We start from the raw sequence: 27,890 nt of genomic DNA on the forward strand, positions 1-27,890 counted from the left end.
GGCCATGACCTACTTGCTGGGTTGAACACAACCAAGGGAATTTCATCGTCTAGATTTTGCCAGCTTCTATTTGAATCCCAGGGTCAGTTAGGCCAGGAATCCTCTATATGAAAATATGTGGTACAAAGGGGGATGGTTTAGCCTCGGATCTGAACTTCTGTTTGTTCGTGCATCCACAGACAACGTCAGGAAGACTGACAGTTGACCAAAGGAGGCAATTGCAGAGTCAGCTGGAATGATGTAACTCTGAATCCATCTGTGGCAAATAAACTCCTTTCTGACTAACTTTGGGAAAATAAAATGATGATAAAATAAAATGGTCTCGGACTCAATAGCTTTGCAAAAAATCCCTATTACTGCACGACCCATATCTGACAGACTACTTAAGGTTTGCCTTTGAAACAAGCATGACAGGATGACCATCATAGTTTGGTATACCCATATCAAAGACTTGGAAGACATAGCAAAGAAAGAGTCCCACTCAGCTCTGGCCTTATATATTGCAAGGTTGTCTCCTCATGGTGTAACTCTTCTCCTTGGTGACTCCAATGTGAGGGGAGGTAACAGTTTGGGTGTTTGGCATGGCACTATTGAACCTGCGTCTATGCAGAACTTGGAAATACAGACCACAGATTTGTTCGTGTTAACATCTAGCCTCACCTTCAAGCCCAGTGGCCAGAAGGAAAACCCAGCACTCTAGATTTTGGAAGACCAAATGAGCCAAATATTCACTTCAAGTATAATGTCAAGATTTCAAGCCATTTTGAGGCCCTTGGTACATTTAACAGCAGTGAAGACGGAGGGACATATTTTAAAGCAGAGACCAGTGAAGCAGCACAACTAGTGTTTTGCGAGAGAATGGATCTTAAAGAGAATGGTTAACCAGTAAAACGTTACAGGTACACTTATCGAAAGCTCTACAGAGTGCGGAATAGACCCATCCACGGGTAATGAACTCAGTTTGTTTCAATCAAAGCTGATGAAATAAAATTAGCTTCCAATAAGAATGACATGGTTAGTGTGCTTTAACGGCTTCAGAATCTCACGGAAAAAAAGCTCCTACCTTAGGACCTGTTCTGTCCTGCCATGGAGCACAGCCTTCTGACGAGGGCTCTTGCTTCAAGCGGTGAGAAGATCAATTCTGCTTGTTTGGCATCAATACTACCCCGTCTTTACATTCTAATAATAGTCTGATAAATCTAGCTGTCGAATATCTGAAGCAGAAAATCCTCCAGACGAGCCTTAGAACCCTTCAGAAATTAGGAATGCAGTGCGATGGCTCCAAAATAATAGAGATGCTGGTATCATCGAATTAAGCTCAGAGCTACCAAAATATGTTGGGCCTAAATTGCTCCTCTTCCTGCATATCCTGCTGTATATAATTTCCCTAACTGGAACATTCCCGAAGGCAGAAAAGGTGTCATCATCCCCTTATGGAAGAGGAAGGGCTCTAGACGTTGCTGCACAAACTACTGAGTGAACGACCGGCGCAGCCTGTTCTTCAGGATAACGTAAGAAGTACGCCAAGGATCTGCAGTGACGTGCCCTCTCCCACTGGTGCAACGCCACTAGCACTGAAACTGTCCCAAAATTAATCTACTTAAGCTTTACAGTTTCTTTTGCCGGTTTGCTTCCTTCTGAGCGCAAGGCGAGGATATCTAAAGCCTTTTCTGCCATGGCCGGCTGAAGAACTACCTTGGGCGAAAACAAAACATCAGCCGTAGAGCAAAGCTGCAAATTTTCATACCCCCCCCCCCTCCCTCGTCGCCTCTTCAATTGTCTATAGATGTAAGACGTGGCAATCATCAATCATCAAGATCCAATGGAGGGTAGAATTAAACCAAATTGAGGGGTATGGAATTTCATTGTATGGATAACAATGTGATTAACATTAAGAAATTACGTAATATTCACAAATAGTCACAAATACGAAAATTGAGAAACTTAAGGTTTGTTTCCTGTGCAATTTTTGGTTTGTTACTTTTCTGAAGTCCTAAGGTTTTTATTCTTCATCACAAATTAACAATATGCAATCATACGATATTTGATGTTTAGTTCTAAAAATTTACAAAAATCAAATTCTTGATATTTTCAATGCATTTTTTTTTACCTTTAAAAACATTGAAAACCTTTGAAAAATAAAGAAAAGTTCCTTTATGATTGAATCAGTAAAAAGAAACTCTAACTAGCATCATATGTCTGGCTCAGTGAATGTATACTTCTGAAACTGATAAATCCATTGACATAGGTATTTTTACTTTGCCGTGATCAGCTATGACCTTGTCACTATATCCTATATTTCATGGGGAACTCAAACCTTAATGCTTGAAACTGTTGGAGAGGAGAAACAGAAATTCAGGGTCAAAATAAGTCTAGTGGGTAAATAGGGTCTGGAGGTGAAAAATCCCTCTGAATTCACTAAAGAAAAAGAGCTCTGCTAAAAGTTCCTCTTCTTTCTAGGATTCCTGCCCACCAACTCGTGACTTCTTTATGCCAACCGAGAGACTGTTCTACAGTCCGTTGAGAAACAATGACATTCATTGGAATTTCGAAAAATTCCTTATAGATCCAGAAGGGTTGCCATTGAAGCGTTACGATCCAGGAACAAAAGTGAGCGAAATCATCGAGGATTTGGAGAATATTCTTAACGGGGAATGATTTTTTTTTCTCCCAGTTTAAGTTTAAAAGGAAAAATGAAGGTGCGACTTAAACTGCTAGCAGGGTGTTGCAGCCTGATGTGTGAATTTGTCTGTGATGGCGAAGCATTCAGTTGTCACAGACTATTCAGTTTCCTTTTTAAGCTTACACTGGTTTGCTTTTTGTGAACGTTATACAAATAAATATATTAAATTTAAATGTTTATTACTTTTAAAGTAAGGTACATTTTTTTTAACTCGCATTGATATACAAGCAAGGATGTGAATTCATGAAAATATAGGGGGGGGTGATATTTTTTTAAAATAAAATAGAAAAAGAGATTTTTCATAGTCTAGGGAGGGGGTTTGGTTTTTTTAAACAAAATAACAAAAAATTATACTTTCTGAAACACAGGAATTTCCCTACCTCCAATTCACCCCCTGAATACAAGGATTTTGCATCCGTGAGGGGTGAGGTGAAAAAATTTAGTATGAGCATTTGAAATATAGACGCTGCATATGTCTTCGTGTATATTGATTTTTAGCGTGTTTTGTCTTATTTAGGATCATCCACAAAATTAGATTTTCCACAGTTGCCACATACTCCAATTGTATGGATAATCGAAATTTTGGCCAATCAGATTAATCAGGGCTGTGAAAATTGCTGGCCTTAACAGACAAATTTAATCAATCTTGTATGAACAGGTGAAAAAATAACATCATTAGTTGTAATTCTTGTTGTGTAGCGTCTGGTCTATGCTTAAAGTGCTCATCTTTATATAGATAAAAGGGCTTCATTAAAACGCTCCAACACACTCAAGAAGATAACGAAAATTAAGTGAGGATATTAACTTTAACCCAAATTAGCACAAAATACCCTGTTTTGACCGACCCTTTGGAAAATTTGCGACGATGCCAAGTTGTTAACATAATATATGCATTCCACTACCTAAGTATATTGAACTATGACGTAACCAAATTTGGGCATTAGCCGATAATTTGGGTATTGAGAAGGAAACATGTTAAGAAAACAATTTTTACTGCATAATATGCAGACAAATTGTAGTTAGCACGTTTTGAATACAGTTCAACTATAGGCTATTGTACCCTCTCCCACTAATATGCAAATATATAGTCCAAATTATATATCTTCCAAGCATTTTGCCATGCCTCACTCTTGTTTCAACCCATGTACCAGTAAATTGAGTCAAAGCTGACGAAACTATATAATTTGAATGGTTGTACATTAGAGGTGGTTGGGGGGGGGTGTGGTAAAGTAGAGTGTAACTGGGTTCAAGATATATTAACATCAATTTTTCTGCATATCAAGGAGGCACACTCGTGCCTCTAAAAAGAGGCGACACACGACAATGTTAAGCGATCTTCGGTTCCAGTGGTCGCAGACGGATGGGGAGGGATGCATTTCGTAGCCCGAGCTCCAACTAAGAAACCTGCAAAATTTCATCCCCCTCCAACTTTTTCTTCATGGGGAAAATCTGGGCGAAAGTTTCAACCTGTCAACCCAAGCCCAGTGGCGCCATTTCAGAAAACCTTAGGGGGGGGGGGCCAAAATCGATTTTGGGCCCCCATCCAGCCTTAAAAATTTTAAAATTTTCGAACATGCCTTTAGGTACCGTACTACTTTTGGGGTTTGCATTTTGCAGCTTATTTAGGGACCAAAAACAGTACCAAAAAAGAACATTTACTGTATAAATCAGAAACTTACGTACAGTTACTTCAGCAATGGATATCTCCTTTGCTTCATTTTTGCGAAGTCGTCGACAAGCTTCTCAAAATTGAGCTCCTTCACTGCAGCTTTCTCAGAGAATATAAGCAGCAAATGCGAAAGTCGCTCGTTTTCCATCGTTGTCCGGAGGTAGTCCTTCACAAACGTCGACACAGAGAAAAAACGTTCATTTGAGCACGTTGTGAGCGGGAGTGTGAGGACTACCCTGACGACCTTAAGAAGCTCAGAATAAGCTTCTTTCAATCCTCCGAGGCGTTCGAAGACATCTAAAGCGTTTGCCGGTTTCTGTGGAAGCTGCGACACAAATGCACGAGCTATTAAAGCTTGACACTTCAGCTGCATAGTATCGATTCCCGCCTGATCGAAGTATGTCGCGATCACAAGAAGTAAATCTGAGTCCATAAAATCTTTGGATTTGGGGTTAAGGCAACGTGTGGCTTCTAGCACTGGCAGCTGGACAGAAAAACGCTCTTCAAACTCATTTAACACTCTGTCCAAAACCTCGTAGAACCCTCTCCGCATTTTGCCATTTTGTTTAAATATATTTACATTTTGTTTAACAGCCATTTTGTTTAATATATTTGAAAAATCTAATAAATAGGTCTTTAAAGATGTCTTAATTGTCCAAAGTCTCTGGGGGAAGGTGTTCAATTTGTGGACTTTGCCCTTTTTTATAAATAGTATAGGTAATTGCGAAGTATACAGACGTTTTCAGTTTTTTCTGGTGGGGGGGGCAGCTCGAGCAGAGGAGGTTATGTAGGAGGATCTTTCCATGGAGAAACTTTTCATAGGGGAGCTGAATTTTCGATCAAGGGGGCACTGGATTTCCAAGCATTATTAAAAAAAGAATAAGAAATTAAATGAAAAAAAAGTTTCTTCAACTCAAAGTAAGGAGCAGGATTGAAACTTAAAACGAAAAGAAATTATTACATATGAGAAGGTTCACCCTTTCGTCAATACCTCGCTCTTTACGCTAAAGTTTTTTTTTTAGTACTTTCAAAAGAGATATTTATTCTAATCAAACGGCCTTTGAGATTCAGGAGTCATTCTTAAAGAATTGGAACCAAATTTGAACAGCGTAAAGAGCGAGTATTGACAAGGGGGTGAACCCCTTCATATACTTAAAAATTGCTATCCGTTTTGAGCTTTAATGTTTCTTCTTACATTCAGTTGAAAAAACATGTCTTTTTTATTTCATTCAATTAAGTCCAATGTGCTATTCAATTTTATGTTTTGTAGGTTTTTATAGGTTTTATAGGTTTCTGTGATACACTTCTTTATTTATTTTTTGTTTATGTAGGATTACCTTGCAAAGCTATCATTCCCTTGATTCTATATTTTAACCTAGAATCAATAAACACAAAATATGATGTACGAGTACTGCTGTCGGGTGATTAAACACTTTTTGAAGCTAGCCATAGTAATTCATGCGGACGAAAACTTATTAGGTTTGAAATTTCTTATCTTTGTCGCTTTTTGTTCTATCTTTCCTCTTCAAAAGAAGAAACTCAACAAGATTTGTCTGAGCATTATCTTATAAACAGTTCTTGGTAACGAGCTGTAAGTAAGGAGCGACCCGGCTCAATAGTAACCGAAACTCTAAAAAACGGAATTTGATACCAATAGATATGTCAAAAGAACTAAACTTTTATGCTGATTTTAAATACATTTTGTTAAGTTTAGTCTTACCCTTCAAAGGTTACAAGCCTGAGAAATGTGCCTGATTTTCAAAAAATGGCTGAAACACCCTTAGAACTCATATAATCATAATAAAATCATACCATCAGATTCAGCGTATTAAGAGAACCGTATTGTAGAGGCTCCAAGCTCCTATCTGCAAAAATGTGGAATTTTGTACTTCATATTAGAAGAAAGATCACGGATGCGTGTTTATTTATTTTTTTTTTTGCCCAGGGGTGATCATATCGAACCAGTGGGCCAAGACATCGGGAGAGGGCTTATTCTAACGGAAATTCAAAGTTCTAGTGCCCTTTTTAAGTTACCAAAAAAATTGGAGGGCAACTAGGCCCCCTCCCACGCCATTTTTCCCCAAATTCCCCTGACCAAAAATCTGAGATAGCTATTTTGTTCAACATCGTTGAAAGGCCTAATAATAATGTCTTTGGAGATAACATGAAACCCAGAGCTCTTGGGAAAAGGTCTTCAAGCTAAAAAATGTGACCATTGTTTACATATAGTATTTCTTATTCGGAAGCATGCATACATTTCTAGGGTGGGAAGGGGAGGACGATTTTTTTGGCTGGGGGACTTAGCTCGGGGAGAATTTTCCATGGAAAATGAATTTTCTAGGGGATGAACTTTTCAGGGGAAATTGTGTACTGGAAAAATTTTCCAGAATTCCTATACAAAATTTCTTTATATATCTTGCTTTCTATTTACTGGCTCAATTTCACGCTTGGAAGTGTTAAGGGTAATTGTCCCAGTAAATTTTAACCAGGATTGTATTGTTCAGAGGATGTTTCCAAGGGGGATTTCTCCGTGGAGGTGAAGCCAGATTTCCTGGCTTTATTTAAAAAATGATCAGAAATTAAATAGAAAAACACTCGTAACAAGTGCCATATGAGCTCGTAGCTCTTGTTCTGGTTCGTTCAGTGAGATTGGTCGACGAAACAAAATTTAAAATGTGGTAGATTTACTTACAGTCGGTTTGAAAAACGAAGCCAATCGTCGTTGCATCTTTATTTCTTCTTCTTTCCTTTGGGCTTTTATTTTCCTTTTTTTTGCACCGCTCGCGCCGGATGAACTCATGTTTCAATAATCCGATTTGAACTTGAACACAACTCAACACTGTTTCACGGTTCTTTATTTGATGAAGGGTAACGAGAAACTAAATACAAAACTGGAATGACACCCTGGTCTGGATACCCTCTTTTCCAGATGTTAGCCTACACATAAATGTGCCGACTGACGGGATTCATTAATCACTGGAGAGACTTCAATGTCACAGAAGTACTCCGAGCCCAGAAAGGACTTTACAAACCCCTGCCAAAAGGGTGACCATAAATTAATTAGGGAGAACGGCAAAAACAGGATACTTTCTTGAAATGCAATAATCGTCGAGTATCTTGAATTTGCTATTTAGTAATAATTCACAGTAGAAATACGGTAAAAAAAAGAGAAAAAAGTAGAACAAGCACGAATAAACAAAGAATTACGTGGTTGAAATTGGGCCCCTCCAGAAATCAGGGGGGGCCATGGCCCCCCCCCCCCTCCCCCCCCAAATGGCGCCACTGCCCAAGCCCCCCTTTAACGTTGTCCGATCGGGCTGAAATTCACAAGTTAAGGTCCCCTAGGGCCCAGGAGCTTATCCGCGAAATTTCAGCTTGATCCGATAACTCCTTCCCTGTTTTCCAGAAACCACGCATAGCCACTTAAAATTCATTTACTTTTTTTTTCCTAGACGCCTACAGGTCACATCCGACATCGGATCTGGGTGTACGAAGACTCATTCGATGCGGAATTCTCCGAGTAAGTGCCCATGAAAGTTTCGTAGGAAAATCTTAACCCCCCGAAAGTTTCGACCCTCCAACCCCCCCCCCCACCACCCCTTTTAACGTTGTCCGATCGGGCTGAAATTCACAAGTTAAGGTCCCTTACGGCCCAGGAGCTTATCCGCGAAATTTCAGCTTGATCCGATAACTCCTTCCCTGTTTTCCAGAAACCACCCATTAGCTATTTAATTAACGGATTTCTCTCCATAAGAGCCCATGTTAATTTGAAATTTTTAAAAGCTATTGAGAAGTTATATTTACACACATGCAAGTTATTAGCTCAGTTGGTAGAGCGTGAGACTTTTAATCCTCGGGTCAAGGGTTCAAGTCCCTTACGGGCGGTTTTTTTCACAACATCAAAAAAATTTTGATAACACCTGGACAGCTTATCATTTGAGAGACGAGGAGTACAGGAATTATTAAATTACATCCACCATGGATTGTAGAAAAACGTACAGAAATAATATGAAAAAAAACTTCGTTTTCTTAAAGAGTTAAAGAGGCTGCGTCCCAAAGTCGAACCTTAAAACGTACAGGAATTAGAAGAGGCAGTTGGGGGGCTGCCGCCCCCCAAACCCCCAGCTTTTAAAGACTCTTTTGTACAGGTTTTTTGTTTTTTTGCTAACCCCCAGCTCTTGGCTTCGGAAAGGCCCTCTTTTAATTAACAAAAAATTGAAATGAATGAATAATGGAATAACTTCGAAAAATGTTAAACACAAGAGGACAGGAGAACCATTGCGCCGAAACTAGTAATTAGTAACAATAAAGTCCCCCCCCAAAAAAAAACCTGTACAAAAGAGTCTTTAAAAGCTGGGGGTTTGGGGGGCGGCAGCCCCCCAACTGCCTCTTCTAATTCCTGTACGTTTTAAGGTTCGACTTTGGGACGCAGCCTCTTTAACTCTTTAAGAAAACGAAGTTTTTTTCATATTATTATAAAGTAAGAATTGATTTCTTAAGATGCTTCCTTCTCGATAGATCTAATTCTAGGCTTATACCCAAATTTTCAAATATTTGCCAACCAATAAGTATCGTACACTCCTCGCTAGGCTACTGTGGAGTTATTCCTTTTAGGGCTAAGACAGCATTCTAATAGGAACACGGAAATAGGGGTAGTGATAGACCAAATCTTTCCAGTTTCAATGGGTTCGATTCGAGATTGGTTTCTTAATTTACTGGCCATCTAATGAGACTCATATATCCGCTGTTAAGCTACTGTTGATAGAATCTCTTTGGGGCTAGAAAATCATTCTCATAGGAGAACAGAAGGTAGGGTAGTGGTAAAGCAAAGTTTTCCAGCTTCAAGGGATTTGATTCAAGAGTCGATTTATGATTTTTGGCTACAGATTATGACTCGTATACCCCTCAGACCTTGCAAAACTGCCATTGGGATGTAGATTTTAGGAGTAGGACTGTGTTTTAATAGTAAAACTGCAATTAGCTAATGAGAAACCAGAATTTTCTGGTTTCAAGGATTTGCAATTGTCAGTCATTTTTCTCGAAAACCAGATAAATCTGCTAAAAAAAATGTCTATTGTGTGAATGCCCAACTGTTACGTAATTCAAGGTTGCGCGACTACGGGTCGGTTAATCGTTATTCCTTTGGCTTTTACTGGTTCTCTTTCGTTAAACAGATCAGTTTTCTGTTAATCTCTGAGTGAACATGCCAGAGTTCAGTACTGGCCTGCTAACTTTACTTCTTTGTGCTTTGAGTTCTGCTACAGGGGACACTATACTTACCAGTGTTGATTGTGCTGGTACGAATGGGACAATCCATGAATTTTCAGAATTGGATTTATTCCAAGAGAAACAAATCAACCTGTCAGATTTCAGTGGAAAGGTATAAGAATTTTATTTCATTAATCAAGTGCGAATTTTTTTTTTTTACTATTCAGGCTATATTCAGACTATTAGAAAAATATTGAGAATATTCATTATTTTAGATTTTGGAAAGTAAGGTAACCAATAAAAGGGGAGGGAACAATTTGGCCTCCTTATATTTTGCAAAATGCCCTTTTGCGGATTTTCATAGGAAAAAATCAAGAACAATAAAATACCCCCCTCTCCTGGATTTTGAAAAATATTTTGTTGTTTTTTTACCTTCAATAAAAAATGATTGAAGATTCCGCCTCCCTCATTCTCGTGAATTCGTACCCCTGATGAAAAGTAATTACCAGTTCATACAGAGTCTAAAATATGCCTCAGGAGGGTCTTTTGAGGCATATACCCCCACTCTCTCAAAGGGGACCCTTCATACCAATGAACAAAACTGTCTGCATTAAAGTAAAACTCTCAGTGTTACATCTAAATTACACACAGGTTTAGAAATGTGTTTTGAGCCTCATATCTTTACTAAATATTGATTTATAAGGTTTGCGGAATTGTATTTCCAAAACATCGAATCAAAGAAAATCAGAGGCACTGTTGGGTGTTTACCCCTTTTGAAGGAAAACACCATAATATTCTGAAAACTACCTGAAAAATTGTAAAATACTTATTCGTATCATTCTTAATAACCCTCCTAATATACAATTAATTTTCTTCAATTTACTTTTCTTCAAATTTATATTACGGAAACAAGCAACGGCAAAGGCAACAAGCGACGAATATGCACAATTTGGACTATATATTTACATGTTAGAGGGGGGGGGTACAGATATAGGAATGATGGTAAATGTATGACAGTTCATATTAGTCACATGCAGTCAAATTTAATGACTCGAATCTGAAGGCGAGTACATAAACATTGTGTTTTAACTTTATTTTGCGCATTGTAAAATATATAAATGTACATTTTTGAATATATATATATATATATATATATGTATATATATATATATATATATATATATATATATATATATATATATATATATATTATATGAATGAATGAACTTTATTACCCGTAAAGTATAAAAAAACACAAAGTACGGAGTATTATAAATAAATATAAATAAATAAACAAAAACAAATACGATAAACAGCGAAGAAAAACAAAATTCAAACTAACAAAAGACAATATGGACTAATCAACCAGTATCAATATGGAAAAAAGGCTGCAGAGGGTCATAAACGTGAATAAAGTTGACAGTCTTTTTACATAAATCATCACTGGAAGACCGAATCCGAGAAGGCGCATCTACTAAACCAAATCGAGCAATTATTTTTTTGTTTCGGTGCCATCTAGGAAGCCGGAGGAGGAATTTGCAATATCTGAAATAAGCCGTACGTAGAGTATGTCGATCTTTCTTACGGAACAGATGAGCCATGCCTGATAAAAACAAAAGCACAGGGGCGCAATAAGCGTCATAAATCATGCACAAACCGTTGCGGTTGTAACGGCTTTTGTTTGGGGATATTTTTCCGCAAGCGACGCGTAGGTTTTTCACGGCTTGATTCACTAGGGATGAACAGGTAGCGGAAAGTGTTGGGCCGAAACACAGATCAAGCCAACTAACTAAAGAAGACCATGGTAGAACTGCAGTCCCAGTAACGAATGGAGCGATCGCATAAGGGCTATTAAAACAAATAAACTCGCATTTAGACGCATTAACTGACGGTCCAATCTTAGATAGTTCATTGGTTAATATAGTAAAATTAGAAAGCAATCCACGGCGAGTCCGGGCAACAAGAAGAACGTCATCTGCATATGCAATAGAAGACAAACGAGTATTACCGTAAAAAACAGAACTTTTAAGGGGACGCAGGCACGATGCAAGCACGCATTTAAATATACTAGGAGACAATACGGCACCTTGCCGAACTCCCTTATTAATTTTTACAGGGTCAGATATTTGGCCATTCCAGGTAACTTGAATTTTAGACTTTGAATACCAAGAAGACAATAAACTTAGTACGGAATATATATGGTATATAAATATATATATATATATATATATATATATATATATATATATATATATATATATATATATATATAAAATAAATACAAAAGTACATTTTTGAATAGTGGCGTTGTTCATATTTTCTCAAAATATTGACCGAAACTCACTGTCATTCAACCAATTGAATGATAATTTTATTAGTCATCCCTATTTCCATTATAAATAGTTTTACTAGCCTCTCTTTCCTAGTGGTCAGTAACTTCTAAACGAAGGACACTTATATGTAATAAAGCGCACAAGGATGTAAATATGTATAGTTGACTGCAATTACTCGAACCTGAAGGGGACTACAAAAACGTTGAGTTATAACGTTATTTTGCGCATTGTGTTATTTACAAACGTATATTTTGGTATAGTGGTGTTGTTCATATTTTTCTCAAAATATTGAGCAAAGTCCTTGTCATTCAACCGATCGAATGACAATTTCATTAGTTATTTCTAAATCCATTATTAATAGTTCTACTATCCCTCCTTCCCTCGTGGCCAGTAACATCTAGACGATAGACACTTATATCTATTAAAGCGCACAAGGATGGAACCATATGCAATTCACTGCAATTACTCGAATCCGAAGGGGCTATAAAAACAAGTATTTTCCAAGTGGCGTGGGATGAGGTCATAAGGGAAGTCAAATTGGAACTTCTCAGGATGGAGTAAAGAAAAGCTTTGATAGATTAATGTGTAGGAGGAGCTTGCACAGCTGTGAAAGTTTGCGGCTGTTTCATGCTGCAAAGATTTCTTAGTAATACTAGTAATAGGGTGCTGTACAAGGACTGATTAAAACCTTTTGCAGTTCCTAGAGTGACAAGATTAATAGGAACTTGAATTAATTACAAATCACGAACATTAAGATCCCTTAACTAAAATGCATGACTTAAGCTTGAGACCCCTTACCTCGAATATAGAATCAAAAGAACTTGATGCATGATTTAGTTTTCTCATTAAGGCACAGCCCTTCTAATGCACAGGGCCCTATTAAAGCCTTGTGGAAACCATTGAGGAAAAAAACTCGAGGAAACCCTAAGACAGACCATATTTAACCTATATATGGAATTAACTACTTTGTTCATTTACAAAAATAGCTACTCCTCTGCAGGGGCGCTACTAAGGGGAGAATGGGGGGACTCACCCTTAAAGGTCTTCATAAAGGACTTTCGTCGGAAAAAGCCCGACAAAAGTCGCTATCTTTCGGGCAAAGCCTGACGAAACCTGTTACTTCTTGTGCGCTAAGTCAACATATAGGAGCTAACTAACTCAATATGGAGCCCTATTGGCTCCATAAAAACGACTGGTCGAGGGAAACCTTACAAAACTTGGTATTTTGTCGGCCCAATGCAATGTCATCAAAGATTTTCATCGGGCCAAGAATAACAAAATTTACTTCTTCATCTGCGCAAAGTCGACGGAAACAATTGCCGCCATAGAAAACGACTTGTTCAGCCGATCCCCACAAAACTTGATATACAGTCGATCCAATCTTATGTCATTAGACTTCCGTCGGGCGAAGGACTACGAAATTTACTGCTTCATATGCGTGAAGTCAACAAAAGCTTAATATTTTGCTTGTCCATTACTATGTCATAAAGGAGTTCCATCGGGTAAAGACGACGAAATTGACTGCTCAATCTGCGCGAAGCTGTCAGAAACCAATTTGCCACCTAGAAAACGACTTGTCGGGTGGAGTCTTGCAAAATTTGATATTTTTCAACGCGTCGGTTAGTTGGAGCCATTCTAGTGGCTCTACTGAAATAAACCCCATCACTCTATCAACTCTTTCATAATATATTTACCACCTTCTTTCCTGTAAAGTTCCATTTTTAATCTTTTAAACAAGTGAAAATAATGAAAATGAATTCAAAAAATAGAAAAAAAAAAAAAACAACAATGATAAATTCCAAAGATGAATTTAAATACCTTAAAAGCCATAACCACTTTAATAAATTAAGTCTTTTTATGTTTTATAAAAATAATGAAATTTATGCAAAAAAAACTTAAAAATACACTACCAAGAAATTTTATTCTTTTCTTTTCTCTTTGAGGACTTTTTATATATCAAGTAGGAGCAACTATTTTTTTTCTGGAAAGATTGTAACTAGAAACAAAATACCTGATTTCAAATGAAATAGGCTATCAGTTAATAAATCAGCTCATGAGTCTAAAAAAAAAAATCAAGCTTCATTTTCATAGCATCAATGGAGTGACACTAAAAAAAAAAAAAAAAACAGTTAGTCTGAAAGAAAAAGAATTTAATTAGTAGCTATTTGATAAATTTTGTTTGAGAGCCATTCTAGTGGCTCTAATAAGAAAAACATTGTTTGAAAATATTGTTTTTTCTTTTCAAAATATCGGAAATAGCTAACATATTTTGCTAATACATGAGCCCATAGACTTGCAAGGTTATACCAAGCTTATTTAGAACTAGACCTCTTTCGCTTATTCCCAAAAGCCCTATGACAAATCATATAACCGAGGGTATGAAGAATTAAAACTGCAAGAGAAAGGAACAATTTTTAATTCTAGATTGGAAATATTTGGCTACTTTGCAAAATTATACCCGTTTTTTAGATGTCCTGAAAAGTTACAAAAATGACATGCGCCGTACTTTTTATTATCACATCCACCTTATGTCACCCTGAAGACTGCTGCATTAAACAATTACTATTTGCTGAACCCTTACCAACGTTGGATAGAAGAAATGAAGGGCAGTTAAAGAATCGATGGACAATCAACAAGATCTGGAGTCATTCAAAGGTTTCCTCAAATTCACACATAGTTGAGACAAATCCTGGCTTAAGTTTTCTGCAGAGTTGGTACAAGACGGGTTGTCGTGGGAGCAAATCCTGGCATAAGTTTTCTGAAGAGTTTGTAAACGACAGGTCGTCGTGGGAGACTCTCATTCGAAAGCTTTGTTCATACAACAAGCAAGATGGAAATACCTTGTCCTACTTTTAAATACTGAGGTTACTACGTCTCTCGAAGACAGTGAAGAACTAATTTTTAAATCTAGTTCAACTTTTTAAATGAAGCTAGCATTGCAGGGAACATGAACTGTAAGAACCGTACCGTACTAACGTAATTACCGTAACCATAACCGTTCTGAACATGCCGAATCGTAGAGAATCATTGAAAGAGGCGATCTTTCTTATTGAAGGTAAACTTTGAGTGTGGTTAAAATGTATGTGGTTTAAATCTGATGTGTATATGTAACAGAGCTTTCGAAAAAAAAATTCGAAAGTTCTGATGCAATTGTGACGGTAGCAAAGAGAGGTGTGGAGAATCGAATTGTATTACTCTTTTTACTACCAAACCACATGAGGTCAACACAGCTATGCACGTTCCTCCTGTATCCTTGTCTATTTTAAGCCTCCCCCTTTACACACTCCCGAGAAGTTTCAATTTCTTTTAAATCTTGACTACGAAATTAAATATTCTTAAGCACAGTTTCAAGGCGTCAAGTTTGTGCCTAATGCATGTCACAAAAATTATTCGCAATTAATGGTTAAATTTGGCTAATTTTTGAAGGTTTTAACCTGTCTGGACTAATTTTTATGATAGTGTTGCAACCATGTGCATTTGGCTGATTAAGAAATTTTAGACGAACTATCAAATTTCTGAGCAAATGCAGCTACTAAATATGTTATTCAATTAATTCTAAATAGATTATATACAAAGAGCATTTAAATAATCTGGACAGAGAAAGACCATGGAAAAATATGATGCTGTAAAAACCGGGAGAGCCGTAGAGAGAGCCTGGATGGTCCCAGGGCAAAAAAAGAAGGTGGGACAATTTACTTCAGTTTAACTTCTGTTACTTCGAAACTGTAGTCTTGTTATCATTTTTGTTTATTTAAGTTATATTTGAACCATGCTCACTTTTAACTTTAGATGAAATAAATGTATCTGTTAATAATTAATACAACTAATTGAATTCTTAGAAGTGGCTAGTTGCGTAATTTCAGCAAAACCTAGGGGTGGGGGGGCAAAGTTGAAGCCAATTTTCAAAAATCAAGTGAAATTGACAGTGAAAAATAAATAATGAGCCATAAAGCACCGTAAACACAAAGAAAACGTAAATACTAAAGAAAGCTGACTCGTTTCTCTGGATGCTTGAATTATGCAGGGTGAGCTTAGTTTTGACAAGATTTATGTAGAAACAAAATTTAAGCTGGGGGGCAAACTGGGGTTGGAGGACATGCCGAATTGTCAGCAAATTACACCCCTGGAACAACCCTTTGAAATACAAGGTATAGGTTTTCGGGCTAGTATTATAATACCACTATGGTTGGCCCAAAACATCCTCTGTTATAGGCAACAGCATTTTAAAAGATGGTAGAGTCACAACCCTCTAGAATAATTACTCTAATGGACAAAAAAATGTATAGAGGGGCTATTCCAGCCTCTGAAGAGGCTATGGCCTTGCTCTAAATTTGTCTGGTAGACACTTAAATTAATTTGATATTCAAATAAATTAGTAGATTTCCAGCCAAGCTGCAATATGTTCGAAATCTATTACTATTTTTTTTTTTAGACTGCGGATTTATATGCCCACGAAAATTCACCTATTGGTATTTGAAAAACAAAATTGAAAATTTTTTTTGTCTTTTTGTCAAAATTTTTGTCAAAAACATGGTCTTTGAAAAAAAAAAGTTACTTTTCATAAGTTAAAAAGTTATACTTCACTATCATCGGAAGGGCAAGCAAGTGACTTTTATATCACCTTAAATTGCAATTCCTGATACGATTCGGCTATGCGAGCATAGTAAATCTCGTTTTTTAACTTTCACTTTGGGACGGATGCCAATCTATAGGAGGTTGGCTTTGTCTATTTGACCATGGTTTTACCCAATAGGTAATTTTAAGGTTAAATAAAACCGCCTTGTAATGTGCGAAATTTCTGGACGAAAAAATACCTTATTTAGCTCTTTGTTAAGGAAAAAAGACAGCGTAGGCGTTGGGCAATTTCAAGGCATTCCACTACAGTAACAACGACCCCGAGGTACCCGCTTTCACAAGTTGTCTAATGGTTCTACACAATGACTGTTTACTTTATAATATATTTAAACAGATATTAGAGTTCAGAAAATCTTCGAAATGCCCGAAAGGCTATATGATTCTTTCTACGAGTATGAACAGGAAACACTTCAATATTCACTGAATAGAATTAGGAGGACATTTGTAAAGAGTTTGGGTAGAGTTGGGTAAACTGACCTCATACAGGCGTCCAATTTTTTTTGGTAACGTCTTTTTTTGGTAGCGTCTAAAGGTCCTTTTTTTTTTTTTTTTTTTTTTTTTTTAACCAAAACAAGAGAAGAGGGGCTTTTTGGCACCCTTTTTCATCGACGTTTCATAAAAGAGCATTTATCTCAACTTAGAAGCTAGTGGTAAATTCAGCTTTCAGTCTACGGCCGTAGACTATTGAAGATAATTAATTTAGAAACTTTTCCCACAAAATAAGCTTTCAAAATAAATTAAGAGCTTTATTAAACCAAAAATGAGCAGAAATATAGTCAAATAAACTTCCAAGAGTGAAACTACCACATATCAGAGTTCCGAGTTCTTTATTTAACAATAAATTTCATAAATAAAACATTACTTCAAGACAAACTCCCCCATAAGGCTCCATGGCCGGGAAAGAACAGGGGAGAAAAAAAAATACTAACACAAAAAAATATAAACAAAATAAAAAAAAAAATATGAGTCACCCACCTCAATAATCCCCAAAAATGACAAGCTAGGCAGGGGGTAGCACATGATTTCACCAACTCAATTCAGAGACATCAACTCTAAGGGAAACCGGAATAAAAAAAAGATTATCTACTAGCTAGAAAATCTCTAACATAATTTTTGAACATACCAAACAAGTGGCAGCTTCGTACGAACTCTGGGAGCGAGTTCCAGATCCTGTTGCAAGCTGTCAGAGGGTTGAAGTCAGACACTGATTAAACAAAAAAACAAGTTTTTTTAAATGAAAGTAAGGAGCGACATTAAAACTTAAAACGAACAGAAATTACTCCGTATATGAAGGGGGCTTTTTCTCCTCAACGCCTTGCTCTTTACGCTAAAGTTTGACTCTTTCTCTTAACTCACGTTTTTAAAACAGTAAAAAAACTTTAGCGTAAAGAGCGGGGCGTTGAGGAGAAAAAGCCCCTTTCATGCACGGAGTAATTTCTGTTCGTTTTAAGTTTAATGTCGCTCCTTACTTTCATTTAAAAAACTTGTTTTTTTATTTAATTTCTGGACGTTTTTGAATTAATGCATGTTTTGATCTTGGCTATCCACACATAAATAATTAAAACGAAATTTGTATATTATTTTTTTTTTTGGCTAAATGGCTTTCTCATAATTTTAATCGGAAGATTTTGAGAAAAAAGGAGCGAGGGAGGAGGCCTAGTTGCCCTCCAATTTCTTGATTACTTAAAAAGGTAACTAGAACTTTTAATTTTTCACGAGTTTTCATTAGTAAAAAATATACGTAACTTACGAATTAACTTACGTAACGAACTTCTATATTCGTATGTTTTTATTGCGTATATGAGGAGGTTCACCCCTCGTCGATACATCGCTCTTTACACTAAAGCTTAAATTTTGTCCGAAGTCCTTAAGAATGACCCCTGAACCACAAAGGCCGTAGGATAAATAGTTGAAATTACTAAAAATACTTTAACGTAAAGAGCGATGTATTACGAGGAGGTAAAACCCTAATATACGTAACAATTGCTGCTCGTTTGAGGTTTTAATGCTGCTCCTCACTTTCAGCAGAAAAAACTTTTCATATTTATTTTTTACTGTTTTTTTAAATAATGCTAGAATATCTTGCGCCCCCTTCATTGGAAATCTCTTCCCCCATGAGAAGTTCCTCCATGGAAAGATCCTCCCACGTAACCCCACCTCCTCAACTCTCCCCCAAACCCAAAAAATCCCCCTGAAAACGTCTGTACATTTCCCAGTAACCATTACTATATGTAAACACAGGTCAAAGTTTGTAACTTGCAGCCCCTCCCACGGGAACTGCGGGGGAGTAAGTCGTCCCCAAAGACATAGTTATTAGGTTTTTCGACTATGGTGAATAAAATGGATATCTCAGAATTTTGATCCGATGACTTTGGGGGAAAATGAGCGTGGGAGGGGGCTTAGGTGCCCTCCAATTTTTGTGGTTACTTAAAAAGGGCACTAGAACTTCTAATTTCCGTTAGAATGAGCCCTCTTGCGACATTCTAGGACCACTGAGTCGATACGATCACCTCTGGAAAAAAAACAAACAAACAAAAAAAAAACAAATAAATACGCATCCGTGATTTGTCTTCTGGCAATAAATGCAAAATTCTACATTTTTGTAGATAGGAGCTTGAAACTTCTACAACAAGGTTCTCTGATACGCTGAATCTGATGGTGCGTTTTCTGATCTGATTGTTCTGAATCTGATTGTATGACTTTTAGGGGATGTTTTCCCCTATTTTCTAAAATGAAACAAATTTTCTCAGGCTCGTAACTTTTGATGGTTAAGACTAGTCTTGATGAAACTTATATATTTAAAATCAGCATTAAAACGCAGTTCTTTTGATGTAACTATTGGTATCAAAATTCCATCTTTTAGAGTTTTGGTTACTATTGAGCCGGGTCGCTCCTTACTACATTTCGTTACCACGAACTGTTTGATAGAGTGTGAAGAACATGTAAATTGTTGGAAGTGCGGAGATGATAAGTCGATTGATCAGAAACAGAAGATATATTATTACATAGGACAGCAGGAAGATGGCCGTGCAACTGTAATCAATAAGTAATGTAACGAATAGAAATTACCATAAATAACCGAGTCTAACTCGAAACGAGCAGAAATTAACATGAGTAGGGCCGACCCCCACGCGCCTTCTGAAGACCAAAATATAATTTGCACTTTACTGAAAACAAGATACATGTTAAGCGTTTTCAGTTTTTTAACTTTAATAAATCAAAAATTACTAAGACGTTTAAGACTAAAACTCTTATTAAGACTAAAAACTATTTGACTTATTAATTATTAATACTTTACATATAAATATAAGTATATGTTTGTTAAAATATCAGTAAACATTCATTTTTTTTACTTGTTTTTAACTAAAGCAGCGGACAATACGCACACCCAGATTGTCAAAATAGGATATCTGCAATATCACAGAAGGCTCAGGGTTTAAGATTTTCAGGGAATCTCAAAGGTGATGTTTAACTCAAACTAAGACATTTTGTTCATCAAGGCTGTTCATCAACACCACATCAGGCATACTCATCAAAGTCACTCATCTCGTCAAAGACACTAGCAATAGATTTTAAAGTGACACATGCAAAGAAAACTCAGTGATACTTATGACCTTTATTGAACTAATTTTTAAAAACTTTTCCCTCAAAACGAGTTATTCATCGACAAGTAAAGAGTTCCATTAAGTCAAAAATGAATATAAATAAAGTCAAATAATCTTTCAAGCGTAAAACTACCACAAATTACTATCAATAAATAAATGAAACTCAAAACGAACAAAAAGTACAATAAATAGCCGAGTAAAACACAACACATGCAAAAGTTAACATTAGAGAGGCTGATAACCCCCATGCCTTCTCAAGACCAGAACATGATTTGAGCTTTACTGAAAGAAAAAAACGAATGACCGTGGATTGTCAGTTTAATTGACATATGCTGATAATTAATCATTAAAGTTTTGATAAATTTACGAAAGTAAAAAAAAAAGTGAAAATATTTAAAACATGCTTTGTTTTCAGCAAGGAGCAAATCATGTTCTGGTCTTGAGAAGGCATGGGGGTTATCAGCATTTGGCATTCTTGCATTGGTTTTTCTTTTAATGGATATTGATTTATTGATACTTATTTTTTTCATTTTATTTATTTATTTCATCTTTTATTTGGAAACATGTTAGAGTATTTTCTGTTTACTAGGAGAGGGTTTCAATCGGGGGAAAACAAGGTACAAGTGCCCCCCTGAGTTTTAAGAAATACCTTTTTGAGGGGTATTTTCATTGAAAAATGCCTTTTTGAATGTCCATTGAAAAAAATTATCAAATGACAAATTTGCCCCTCCCCTAGATTTTAAAGTTATATTTTGTATGCACAAATGTTTGTTAGAAACAAAGTATTTTTGTAACTTAGTTCGTAAAGTATGTTACTAACAGTTCATATAACCGTGTAATTTGGGTAAGAAATTTAAAAATGGGCCCGTCAAATTTAAATAAATACTCAAGACGACGTTTCACAGACGCAAGCACAAAGACGTATCACACAACTTTAAAACACAACAGCTGCCTCATTTATCTCATTTCGGATCATTAACTCCTAATACCTCTAAAAAGAGAAGAGAGGCCTTCTCAATACCCCTTACTATTCTCAGAGGATACTTCAAAGAACAGCCCTTACGACGATGAGCGACTACTGTAAGTAAATATCCAAAATACGGGAGGCAATCATCAAAGGTTATCAACATGGGTTCGAATGCTTACAGGCTGGATCAAGACGGAAAGTCTCATAAACTGTTTTATAAGATAGGACTGATAGAATTTGTAGTCAAGTAAAAATCCATCCTTACAGTGTATAGCTGCATTTGCTTAAGATGATTATTCTTCTCCTTCTTCTAGTACGTTTTGGTTGTAAACGTTGCTACCTACTGAGGTCTAACATACACCTACAACGATTTGAATGCAATGAAAGATACTTTCAATGGCACAGTAGAAATACTTGGATTCCCTTCCAACATCTTTGGCCACGTAAGTCTCAGTGTTTATTACACTGATATATTTTTCGTTATTTTTATTCGTTCCAAATTTTAAACATTAACACAGGAAACAGGAAACCAGGCTTTAAAAGAACAGGAGTTATTTAGCTAATCTTTCTAACAACGCTTAAAAATAATATGACGGGCTTACTATAATATGCCACAAAATGTAAGCACAGGTTTATTTTTACCACCAAACTATATGAAAGTAACCTAACTTTTTCTCTGTGTTTAGGTTTGATTGATCAAATAATTCGAAAAATGCTAAGATCTAGCCCCTACAGATTCGCAACAAAATATAATAATGTTTCCAAGATTTTCAGCAAGAAAATGTCATTATAATTCGATAAGAAAGTTCAGTTAGAGCTCTCTAAGCGATATGGGATCGTCAAGTCTGGGATATGCCATTTCAGAAAGGAAGATCAAGCTATGGAAATAATCTTGTTAGGTTGGTTTTCGGCCAAAAATTGAATAAGCAATGTGGACTCGTTGTGGGATTCCTTGAGTTTGAGTGGGAGGCCAAACCTGTATGACGCTTCTATTTGGGTAATGCCATCCCCGGGACTGACATAGGTAAGCTCCTGCAGAGCCAACCTCGAATCCAGTTTTGGACCCTTTTAATAATGAGTTTTAACCCTATTTGGTATTGTTGTTATAACAATGAATCTAGTCATTTGATCCAATAAATAAAAAAAAACTCAGTGGATGACAAAACCCTGGGAGTTTGTTCAGCAAGGTGTGACTTGTAGAATGTGTGACTTGTGGAGTTTGTTCAGCAAATGAAACTTGTAGAAATATAGTTACATCCCAAATTAGGTCCAATGAAACCTTACCTTAAGATACTTGAATTCGCCAATATCCGCGATTTGCACAAAATCCAAACTGCCAACGGCGGATACTAACGAACAACTCGGATAATGGCGAATAAATCACTTTATTGTTTGTTAGGTATTTGATTTTAATTCTTTTATTTTTTGATCTTTTATTGAATTTTTTGGGCGGTTTTCTTTCATTGGTTTTATTTTATTTTCCGTACTTGTTTTTTTTTCTTATTCCTTGATCATACTATTTTGTTCACGCTGAAGAAGAGAGGCGGTTGTTCTCTGGAAATATTCGCTTTCTGTGTTTTCCTCAATATTTTCATTTGGCCTTTAAAAATCCCATTTTTTATCGTTTTCTTTCTTTATGTTAAAGTAATTTTAGTTTGTGAAAAACGAATAGTAACGCTTTCCTAACTCACCTAACTCCTAACAGAATTATTTACAAGTATCTACATTAAAAAAAGGAAATAAAATATTGGAATGCAAAACTAGTATACTGGAGAAACTCGTTGTATAAATTTACCTCCAAAGGTGCTCCTCAAGGACAGGATGGAATACTCACAAAGCCTGACCTATAATATCCCACTAAACCAGAATTACTTTCTCGTGACATTTCCTGGGACAGGAACGAAAATAAATTATCATTTTTTATAGCAAGAACCAGGTTTGAGTGCTACCGATTAGCATTAAAACTATTAGCATATTATGATACAAAACTAGTACACCCGCAAAACTTGTTTTTAGATTTACCCGAAAAGGAGCTCCTAAGGAACAGGATGAATTACTCATATAACCTGGCCTACAATATCTCATAAAGTATGAATTACTCATATCCTGCTAAATGAATGAAAAAAAAAATCTTTTTTTTATAGCAAGAACACGAATCAAGTGCTACCGATTAGCACTAAAACGATTAGTATATTATAATGCAAAACTAGTACATCCGGGAAACTTGTTTTGTAGATTTACCCCAAAAGGAGCTCCTAAGGGGACAGGATGAATTACTCATATAACCTGGCCTACAATATCTCACAAAGTAGGAATTACTCATATCCTGCTAAATGAATGAAAAAAATTATCTTTTTTTATAGCAAGAACCAGGATCAAGTGCTACCAATTAGCACTAAAAAGATTGGTATAATATAATACAAAACTAGTACATCCGAGAAACTTGTTTTGTAGATTTACCCCATAAGGAGCTCCTCAAAGACAGGATGAATTACTCATATAACCTGGCCCTCACAAAGTAGGAATTACTCATATCCTGCTGAACAAATGAAAATAAATTATTATTTTTTACAGCAAGAACCAGGATCAAACGCTACCGAAATTATGAATGGCATTAGATATGTGCGACCAGGAAACAACTTTGAACCAAACTTTCCACTCTTCAAGAAGATCGAAGTTAATGGAAAGAATGAACATCCTCTATTTACTTTTTTAAAGGTTGGTAGCTTTTCCTATTTTTTCTAAGAATTTCTTTATCATTACCTAAGAATTTAACAGTTGTAGTCATAATGTTAGTGGAAAGTTGGTCGATCCATTACCAGTGTCTCTTAGCTTTTTTAATTATTAAAAAATATTTTCAGTTGATAGTTTCTCTATATTTGGTAATTTTCACGTGAAATAAAAAAAAATCGTACAATTGAAGAAAGAACAATCATGAAAGCATATTCTTGTTTTGAATTAAGAATATTGGTCTCCAAGATACCCAGTGGATATACATACTCATCAATCATAAACTAAAATTAAAGACAACTTCCAGCCTAAGGCTGTTTATATTACATGGAAACCTGGATTAGAAAGAAAAAGAAACAAAACAAATAGAAACAAATAGATTTTATGCACATTCTTTTACTTTAAGCTTTGCCTTGTTACGAGAAAGGAATTCCTAAGTTTGTTTTATCTTATTTCTTAGATTTTGTTTTTAAGTCTTTGTGACGCGTAGCCATGCCGGGGCCCGGCCTCAAAATCGGCTACTTAGTTGTTTTTTTATTCTTCTTAAAACCCGCAGATTAAAGTTTCTAGCCACAAAAATGATCTAAATATGTCACAACTGACAACGGTCACAACGTCATGGCATCAAGAAAATGCTCAAATTGTGCTCAAAAAAGCTCTTAAAAAATGAAGTGAAAACTAAAGTTGGTATTCTAGGACTTGGAAGTTTAAACTTTCCTTTTTTTTTGTTTAAAGCATCTCATTTTTAAAAAGGAATATATATATATATATATATATATATATATATATATATATATATATATATATTACGCATTATTGTGCCGGGCCCCGGCGCGTAGCCATGCCGGGGCCCGGCCTCAAAACCGGCTACATAGTTGTTTTTTATTCTTCTTAAAACCCGCAGATTAAAGTTTCTAGCCACAAAAATGATCTAAATATGTCACAACTGACAACGGTCACAACGTCATGGCATCAAGAAAATGCTCAAATTGTCTGCGGTTACAAGACAAATGACAATAAGAATCCATATATAGAAGCCTGTCACGTGCCGAGTGCCGGGGCTCATCTTTTAAACCCTACTTTTTTGGCACTTAATGGACCTTAACAATTTTTTTTTACTTCAGTATATATATATATATATATATATATATATATATATATATATATATATATATATATGTATATATATATATATATATATATATATATATATATATATATATATATATATATATATATATATATACATATATATATATATATATATATATATATATATATATATATATATATTCATGTAATATCCTCACAGAAGGTATCACATTCAATTCTACTTATCATTAAATAAAAAAAAACAGGTTTTTTTTAACTGAAAGTAGGGAGCGACATTAAAACTGAAAACAAACAGAAATTACTCCGTATATGAAAGGGGCTGTTCCCTCCTCAACGCCCCGCTCTTGCGCTAAAGTTTGACTCTTTCACTCAAATCTACTTTTTAAATCAGTAAAAAACTTTAGCCTAAAAAGCGGGGCGTTGAGGAGGGAACAGCTCCTTTCATATACGGAGTAATTTCTGTTTGTTTTCAGTTTTAATGTCGCTCCTTACTTTCAGTTAAAAAAACCTGTTTTTTTTTTATTTAATTTCTGAACGTTTTTGAATTAATACATGTTTTGATTTTGGCTCTCTGCAGATGAATAATTAAAACGAAATTTGCATTTTTTTTGGGGGGGGGGCTAAATGGCCTGCTCAAAGTTCTGATCGAATGATTTTGAGAAAAAAGGAGCGTGGGAGGAGGCCTAGTTGCCCTCCAATTTTTTGGCTACTTAAAAAGGCAAGTAGAACTTTTAATTTTTTACGAACGTTTTTATTAGTAAAATATGTACGTAGCTTACGAATTAGCTTACGTAACGAACTTCTATATTCGTATGTTTTTATTACGTATTTGAGGGGTTTCGCCCCCTCGTCAGTACCTTGCTCTTTACACTAAAGCTTAGATTCTGTCCCAATTCCTTAAGAATGACCCCTGAATCACAAAGGCCGTAGAATAAATAGTTAAAATTACTAAAAATACATCAGCGTAAAGAGCGAGGTAATAAGAGGAGTGAACCCTTCATATGCGTAATAATTTCTCTTTGTTTTAAGTTTTAATGTTGCTCCTTACTTTCAGTTGAAAAAAACTTCTTCCCATTTATTTTTTTTTTGTTAAATAATGCTAGAAAATCCTACGCCCCCTTTATGGAAATTTTCTTCTCCCATGAAAAATTCCTCCATGGAAAGTTCCCCCCACATAATCCCCTCTTCTCAATCCCTCCTCCCCAAACAAAAAATCCCCCTGAAAACGTCTGTGCGCTTCCCAATAACCATTACTATATATAAGCACTGGTCAAAGCTTGTAACTTGTAGCCCTTTCCATGGGGACTCTGGGGGAGTAAGTCGTCCCCAAAGACATAGTTATAAGGTTTTTCGACTATGCTGAATAAAATGGCTATCTCAGAATTTTGATCCGGTAACTTTGGGAAAAAATTAGCGTGGGAGGGGGCCTAGGCGCCCTCCAGTTTTTGGTCACTTAAAAAGGGCACTAGAACTTTTCATTTCCGTTATAATGAGCCCTCCGTTAGGATGAGCCCTCTCGCAACATTCTAGGACAACTGGGTCGATACGATCACCCCTGGAAAAAAACCCAAATAAACACGCATCCGTGATATGTCTTCTGGCAAAAAATACAAAATTCCATATTTTTGTAGATAGGAGCTTGAAACTTCTACAGTAGGGTTCTCTGACACGCTGAATCTGATTGTGTGATTTTCGTTAGGATTCTATGGCTTTTAGGGGCCCCTATTTTCTAAAATTAGGCTAATTTTCTCAGGCGCATAACTTTTGGCGGGCAAGACTAAACTTGATGAAACTTATATATTTAAAATCAGCATTAAAATATGATTCTTTTGATGTAACTATTGGTATCAAATTTCCGTTTTTTAGAGTTTTGGTTACTATTCACCCGGGTCGCCCCTTACTACACTTTCTTACCACGAACTGTTTGATTAATACATTTTTTTACAAGTTTTTTTTTTATTTGCTGGTTTTTCCCTTACATCTTGACAATATATTTTATATTACATGACATTCTCCTCAGTTTAAAAGTAAAACAACAACAAAAAACAAGAAAGGTAAAAGTTCTCTTTTTTTCTAGGGTTCCTGCCCACCAACTCGTGACTACTTCGCACCAGCTGAGAGACTTTTCTATAGTCCTATGAAAAATAATGACATTCGCTGGAATTTCGAAAAATTTCTTGTAGCTCCTGATGGTTCGCCAATTAAGCGCTACGACCCGAGAACGACTGTCAAAGAAGTAACCAGAGATTTGAAAAGTATCCTTAACTGGCAATAGTTTTTTTTATCCTGCTTTTAAGTTAAAAAGGAAAAATGAAGGTGCAACTTAAACCGTAAACGGGGTGTTGCAGCCTGATGAGTGAACTGTTCATTGATGATCAAGCATTCAATCATCATAGATTGTCCACTTTCCTTTTAAACTTAGGTTGGATACTTTTTTTATAGAGCTTTACAAATAAACGTATCTAATTTTTCAACGTAGTAGAAATATAATTCCAAGTAGTTCGTGTCCCAAAAAAATAAGCGTATTACGTAGCGGATAGAGGCCCTCGGGCTCAATAATCCTTAGCAGCAATGCTGCGTTTGAGTTAGAACTTCACAGTGCGTTCGGGCATCCAAAAGATTACTGATCTGACGAGCCGGATGACTTATCCTAAGCGTTCCACAAGATGTGAGTGACGTTGGAAGTTAAAAAGATTACTACTTGAAAGCGTCTTGTCGAAAAATCTGCAGGAAAATGCAGGCTAGGTGAGGATAAGTGATGTCATGTGTAAACGAAAAGATCTTAATCTTTTCCAAATTGGTACAAATATATAAGATTATACGCAGAGAGCAAAAAGAGAGTGGAGTACACACAGAGCTGTTCCTAAGGCTAGTGGTGCCCGGGGAAAAATTATTTACGGCACCCCCGCCCAACTCAAATAGAAGAAAAAAAACGAATAAAAATGAA

The 27,890-nt window shown here is 36.1% G+C and overlaps 2 protein-coding genes across 2 annotated transcripts in view; both read left to right on the top strand.

The window, feature by feature from the left end:
• LOC136024782 (epididymal secretory glutathione peroxidase-like) overlaps nucleotides 1-23,071 on the top strand; it is a 26,482-nt gene extending 3,411 nt beyond the window's left edge. Inside the window, exon 3 of the mRNA XM_065700239.1 lies at nucleotides 23,027-23,071. Coding sequence (XP_065556311.1) covers nucleotides 23,027-23,056 — 30 coding nt within the window. The 3' untranslated portion in view covers nucleotides 23,057-23,071. The remainder of the gene's footprint in view (nucleotides 1-23,026) is intronic.
• LOC136024781 (glutathione peroxidase 3-like) lies at nucleotides 9,508-27,417 on the top strand. The gene is made up of 4 exons (XM_065700238.1): nucleotides 9,508-9,732; nucleotides 21,415-21,543; nucleotides 23,675-23,818; nucleotides 27,021-27,417. Exons 1-4 carry the CDS (start codon nucleotides 9,556-9,558, stop codon nucleotides 27,216-27,218), a joined length of 648 nt encoding a protein of 215 aa, XP_065556310.1. The 5' UTR covers nucleotides 9,508-9,555; the 3' UTR covers nucleotides 27,219-27,417.
• The last annotated feature ends 473 nt before the right edge of the window (nucleotides 27,418-27,890 follow it).

Source organism: Artemia franciscana, chromosome 3 (genome assembly GCF_032884065.1).
Source record: "Artemia franciscana chromosome 3, ASM3288406v1, whole genome shotgun sequence".
NCBI classification, from domain to species: Eukaryota; Metazoa; Arthropoda; class Branchiopoda; order Anostraca; family Artemiidae; genus Artemia; species Artemia franciscana.